The sequence below is a fragment of the Quercus suber genome, unplaced genomic scaffold, assembly GCF_002906115.3.
Source record: "Quercus suber isolate HL8 unplaced genomic scaffold, Cork oak 2.0 scaffold_450, whole genome shotgun sequence".
Lineage (NCBI taxonomy): Eukaryota > Viridiplantae > Streptophyta > Magnoliopsida > Fagales > Fagaceae > Quercus > Quercus suber.
This window is the reverse complement of record NW_027069901.1, coordinates 88681-95117: the sequence shown is the minus strand read 5'-3', so window position 1 is coordinate 95117 and position 6437 is coordinate 88681. Positions and strand designations below refer to the sequence as shown.

Sequence of the window (6437 nt, the reverse complement as noted above, 5' to 3'; positions counted from 1 at the left end):
TCCTATGTGGCCGCTTGCAGATCCGTGATCATAATCCCTTCTTCGGTGCCAACCTCTCATCTCAAGCTCTAATTCTTTAATCTGCCTCCATAGGCTCTCTATCTCCCGATCACGATCACTATAATACGAAGGCTCGGGTACATACAAAACAATTTGTTCTCCTTTAGAGGAAGCTTTGTTTGAATCCATCCGAGTCTCATGCCTGTCCTACCTAAGATCTTGCTCTCTCCTTCGTTCCCTTTCCATTCTCCTAAGTGCCTGATCCGAGACTCTCGACTGATTTCCTCCTGACCCCACTGGTTCTGCGTTTGCATGTGGACCCTTCATTTAAGACACTATCATGCCAAGTCTATACCTTTAGCTGAGTAAGAGATTCCCACAGACAACACCAATTGTGGTAACTCAGTCCTATGGAACGAAGGAATTGGGTTGAGCCCTCCAATTTACTTGTGTTGGGTTAAGATAGTTTGAACTCAGTTAACTAATTAAATTACCTAAATTGATTAATTAGGTCAAATTATATGTAAATCGTGGAGACACCAGCAAATCACCAAATAAACTAAATGCAACGGAAATTAAATTGACAAGTGCTTTGTTGACAAATGGGGAAAACCTTTCTTCACAAGGCAAAACCTCACCACTCCCTAGAATCTACTAATCAATAATCAAGCAGTTACAAGTATGAGGAGTCTGACTACTACCTTGGCCTATCCCAAAATTCCAACCTACAATTGAACTTTCACTCCAATACCCAATTGAACTTGATTTTGTAGTAGTCTTTTTTCCTTTGATGCACAAATCTCCAGTTTGTTACTAACTCCTTTGCACGGATCCTAATACATGACTAACTCCAACAACTTGAATGATTAATGTTGGCTACAAAGTTCTTCATTTCATAAACAATGAAGATCAAGAAGCACTTTGTTAGAAAATCCTATGGTGTACAAACTCAGTAGCTTCTCACAGAGTATATGCATTCTAGATCTTTGTATTTGTATGTGACGACTTCTAAAATATGCCTTTTATATGACTAGGGTCGTGAGAAAAGAAACCCTAGCATAGGTCGAATTTCAGATCTAGAAATTCGAAAATCATAATTCTCGATAGATCGAGCTTTTGTCGAGTCTTTTCATTTAACCTCGATAGCAATATCTATCGAGCTATTTGTCGAGCTTCAGTAAAACAACTTTTTTTCACTAGTTTCTTGGATCAATCTTCATGTTTTTAATACCACAACTTGTTATGTACCAAACCCAACTTAGATCTACCCAACTTTTAAGTGAAGTGCATTTTGTCAAAGGATTAGCCTAGTACAGGAAAATAAAACCCTAACAACTTGAATTATGGGACAAGAATATCCAACAATGGGAGGCCTTAAAGATGGCAATGCAGTTTTTATAGGAGACAAATGAAAGTTTTTCTTCATCTCACTTCCTCCCTCAAATTCCTACATTTCCCGAGAACATCACAATGTATCTGCTCCCTCTCTGTGAAATTCGGACTGTACTTCTTTCTCCCCAAAAAGTATTTTCCTCTATACTCTCGTGTTTATCTTCCCTAATTTTTCCAACCTCTTCTTTCTCACCCATCGATTTTTATTTATGGGCTTTCCTTAGTGGGATTTGTCATGATGAGAGGAATGTTTCCCATGTTGGTGGGTCCCTTTGAGCCATTTTCCTGACCAGATGAAACCCGTTGTTTGTGATTGATATGACTCTCTTGGATCTTGCACCAAGCGCCAATTGATGCTCGGCTGGCGGATTCCCCTAAGGCATTATCTCTTAATCTCGGCGTAACAGGTGATACTCGGTCAGGATGTGAGCTTGGGCAAGCCCATCTAGGGAACAAGCTAGGTGCTCAGTTAGTAAGCAGGGCAAGTTGGGCCTGTTTTAGGAAACGTGTCCTGAGCTCGGTACAGATTGATAGTTGTGGCCTGTATAGCTACATAAGATATTTTCATTCCAAATAGTACATGATCTAAATGCCATATGTGTCATTTTTGAAATATCTTGAACTTATTATTTTTCCCAAGGTTAAAATCCAAAGTTTTAAACTTTAAAATAAAAAAAAATTAAGGAAATAATTGGAAATTTAATAACGGAGAAAAAGGTTAATAGTAAATAAGATAAAGACCTACGTGCCTACGTGGGGTTACTAGATTGATGGCTTTTTTGTACTTCCTCATTGGCCGCACTTGCCCAAGAAAGGAGAAGATAAATGTTGTCTCTCTCTATCTCTCCCTCCGTGCGCTATCAACTTCACCAACACCAACACCAACACCAACACCACCGTCACTCTGTCTGTCTGTCTGTCTATCTCTCTCTCTCTCTCTCTCTCTCTCTAGCTCAAGATCTTCCTTGCTTTCGGTGCTTTGAAAAGCAATTCTAAGGCTGCGGTTAATATTTCTCTGCTTTCACTACAGTAATACCCTCTCTCTCTCTCTCTAGTTTGATTCTTTTCACTTGGATCTCTATTCTCTCTGTACAAAACAGACCTCAAAGTTCCATTTAATTACAGCTTATCATATTACCTTCTAGCTATAGTTTTTTTTTTTTTCCTTTTTTGGGTGGTTGTTTTTGTTTCTTAGTAGTAAGTAGCTTAGGCTTTGGTTAAGCTTTATCTCCCTCGGTTGCTTCCTCCGTAAGATCTTATCCAAGTCTGCTTAGAAATCAAGCTGAAATTTTTCCCAAGAAAGTGAAAGAAAATTCCCCAGAATTTTCCAGGTAAAGCAGTGGCGTATTTGTATAATAGTTGCGTAGCACTAAACAGTGCCATGAGCCTTAACTTCTACTCCACTCTTAGCTCTCAAGGGCTGTGAAGAAAGAAGAAGAAGAAGAAGAAACAGAGCAAAACAGAAGAGCATTCGATGGAATCAAATACCCCCGACAATTATCTCCCCCAACACCAACCCAGTTCTGGGTTATTGCGGTTTCGCTCTGCGCCGAGCTCGGCCCTTTCTAATTTCATGGAGACAGAGGCCGAGGTGGGTGTTGATTCTGATGCCAACAAGGCTAATTTCACAGAGGGCTCTGATTCAGAGAGATTAATATCCAGATTTTTTAATTACGGTAATACCAATACGGATTCAATAGCTATGAAGCGTGTGAGCTCCAACTCTCACTCCCAGGCCCAACAGCAGGGCTATTCTGTGAGCTTGCCTCCCCATTATCCGAGACAGAGTCTTAGCCCCACTGCTATGGACGATGATGATGGCTCGTATGGGTTGGTGGGTTCAATGGCAATGGACCACGACGTGCAATCCAAAACGGGTAATCCAAATATCATTAGGCAAAGTAGCTCGCCTGCTGATCTTTTCTCCCACCTCTCTGTTCAAAATGGTATTGTTCTTTCACTTCCTTTCCATTCCATGTAATGGCCATGTAAACTAGAAAATGTAAACTGTTTTTTTTTTTTTTAATCTAAGACGCTCATGTCCAATATGAGTTCGAGGAGCAGACAAAAAGTGAAAACCTTATCTCTGAAATAATTAGTAGTTAGGAGCTAGCTTGAACTTCTGAAGATTTCTTGGCTAGTTGTAGTTTACCTGCAATGAGAGGTGTGGGAAATTTGGTTGAAGGGAATAGTAAAGAAATGGTTTTTCTTCTATTTATATGCAATCTTATTGGAAAAACGTTTAATTCCCGTGTATTATATGTAGTAAACTAGTAAGGTTGACAAGTATGTAGGGGATAGGAATTTTTGATGAAAGTGAGTTTAAACGCTGGTAGGCATAGTGGTGTTTCACAACTGAGTGGAGGTTTTTGTTTCCCTGGGGTTAGCTAGTAAAATTGGATTAAAAAAAAAAAAAAAATTCAATTTCTTATCATCTTCCTGCATTTCCTCAGCAACTAAAGGAAGTTGCACAATTGATTTTAATCAAAAGATTTCGATTTTTTTTTTTCATTTTTTTTTTTTTTTTTTGGGCAAGTGAGACACATCCCCAATGAGTCTTAAACCTACTATCTCACCCTCCCTCTCATTATTATCGGAGGAGGGAGTGCTGGTTGAGAAATAGTTCGTGGCCAAGGATTTCGATTTTTGTGATAGATCCATTTGTAATGCAGCACCAGTCTGAGACATAATTTTGGGGAAATATTCTTTCAAACAATTAAGCTGGGAAGGAGAGTATTTTATCATCATCAGAAGCTTGAATGATTACTAAAAGTTTCTCAGTAAATTGCAGGCTATGCCATGATGAAAGGTATTGGAAACTACAGTAGGGTCAATAGTACTAATGGAGATGTAAGTCCATCTACAGAGAGGTTGAAGAGTCAGCTTAGCTTCTCACCAAGATTTCCTTCTTCACTAGGGATGTTGTCACAAATCTCTGAAATAGGGAGTGAAAACCTTGGAGCAAATAGTCCTGATGATGGAAAGCTCGGTAATGGCAGTGTTGATGCTCATTTTTATGGCCCTGGAGTCCCATACAGTTCTTGGAATGATCCATCACATTTTACAGAAAATTTTACTGTCATGAAAAGAGAGCAAGATGATGATGGGAAACTATTTGCTGCTAACCAGGTATCAGATTTGCCTTTTAGGTTGAGTCTTCTTGAAATGTTTTGTTTGTACAATTTAATCTGAATTTTTGCATATAATTAGAATGGAGGACTTGGAAATCGGGTTAATATGTTATCGCACCATTTGAGTTTACCAAAGACTTCGTCAGAGATGGTTGCCATGGAGAAGTTCCTGCAATTTCGAGATTCTGTTCCTTGTAAAATAAGAGCAAAGCGTGGTTGTGCCACTCATCCTCGAAGCATTGCAGAAAGGGTAAAATGTTCACCTTAGTTATATGATTTTTCTAATTATTGATCTTTTGCTTAAATTATTTTAAAAAAATATCTATTTCGGAATATGATATATTTGTAGTTTTTATTTGTGGAGTCCATGAGGTGGACTATAGAAGGATGATTGTAAAGAGTATATTACTTTCAGGTAAGAAGAACCCGGATCAGTGAACGAATGAGGAAATTGCAAGAGCTTGTCCCAAACATGGACAAGGTAGAAATTTTTTATCTTTATTTAGTGTCAATTATCTATTTCTCCTTGAAAAGTCACGAATTTTTTATTTTTTCTTCCTTGCAGCAAACTAATACAGCGGACATGTTGGACTTGGCTGTTGAATACATCAAAGATCTTCAGAAACAATTCAAGGTATGGAAAGAGAATTTGAACTAGAATTCCTCATGTCTTGCCAAATAATCTGTCTTCCTTTCATGAATTTATGTATTTTTGCAGACTCTTAGTGATAATAAAGCCAACTGCAAGTGTTTAAGTATGTAGAATCCAGTCCAAAATCAAATTGCTTGAGTTGCTGCTGTACAGAAAATAAGAGAGTGACGGAAAAATGAATGGAACCAGATCATATTTCATTTATGTACCGATCAATAAGTGGAGGGAGCTTAAAATAAAATCTTTTCAGTTGGTGTGACATAGAAAGTTGGTAGAGTTTTCACCACAAGATTCAGGTCCTTTAAGCCAACAAGGCTTCCAATTACAGAATATATGAAATAATGGGAGAAGTTGTATAGGATATGTAAAAATAGTGCAATCCTAGTTTTATTTGGTATATCTTGTTTTTCTTAATCATTCTTATTAGTTTGAGAAGTGAAAAGTTGGCATTCCTAACATGAAAATATAAGTTTTTCATTTGGTGCTGGCTTTGATTGTTCATATTCATGAAGCTTGGTCTATTTTAAATTCGGATGGGTGCTAGTTGGTTTAATTGGTAATGTCCCATCTTAAAAATATGTGATCTAAGATTGAATTTTGTCTACACCAGAAGAAGAGGGGTTTAAGGGAAGAAAACCGGTTACCTCTTGTTGTGTAGTTTATAGCTTTAATGAACTCTCGTGAACCCAAAAAAAAAAAAAAAAAAACTTTCGAGCCATCCGCACCACACGTCACTTTTGAAGTTTTGATCAGTGAAAGCCAACCTTATGTATCGTTAGTGCTTAATAACACTATTTGACATGTTCATATATTATAGTCCTTTCTGTAATTTACCTCGGAACGCTCGATAATTCTCTTCTTTAGGTTGAGAGAAAGTTGGGTGTCCCGATGAATAATTTAGAGATGTCTTCAATAATAAACCTTATCCACATGACCACCTATTAGTCGTGCGAGGCAAAGTCAATTATATTGTTGAGAAAACCAGTCATATTTATGACCTAATCAGCTTAGATGACCTCTGTGCGTTTGTCTTTCTTCCTTTTTTTATTATTTATTTATTTAAAGTTTTTCCTCATCTTAGTATTATGAAACTATATATTGTTTTCATTTTTGAGAGGATACCTTGAATGAATGTCATATGATAACAATTATTTAACTAACCCACAAGTTTCTTTTTCTTTTTTCGATTCTAGCAAGGGAAAAAGTTAGAGGGGGGCCAATCTCTGACCAAGGATGCCATCCCCCACACCCCCCCCCCCCCC

General features: G+C 37.8%; 1 protein-coding gene across 1 annotated transcript; it reads left to right on the top strand.

Annotated features, from left to right (window-relative positions):
• Window positions 1–2179: 2179 nt before the first annotated feature.
• Window positions 2180–5589, top strand: LOC112009361 (transcription factor bHLH130). The gene is made up of 6 exons (XM_024041693.2): window positions 2180–3338; window positions 4184–4521; window positions 4603–4773; window positions 4939–5004; window positions 5089–5157; window positions 5242–5589. The coding sequence occupies exons 1-6, from the start codon at window positions 2867–2869 to the stop codon at window positions 5284–5286; spliced, it is 1161 nt and encodes a 386-aa protein (XP_023897461.1). The 5' UTR covers window positions 2180–2866; the 3' UTR covers window positions 5287–5589.
• The last annotated feature ends 848 nt before the right edge of the window (window positions 5590–6437 follow it).

Bases quoted from the DNA above. Each gene is read 5' to 3' on its own strand.
- LOC112009361 (XM_024041693.2), top strand. From the start codon at position 2,867: ATGGAATCAAATACCCCCGACAATTATCTCCCCCAACACCAACCCAGT. The intron at 4,522-4,602 runs GTATCAGATTTG...GCATATAATTAG, and splicing joins AACTATTTGCTGCTAACCAG to AATGGAGGACTTGGAAATCG. The intron at 5,005-5,088 runs GTAGAAATTTTT...TCTTCCTTGCAG, and splicing joins TTGTCCCAAACATGGACAAG to CAAACTAATACAGCGGACAT.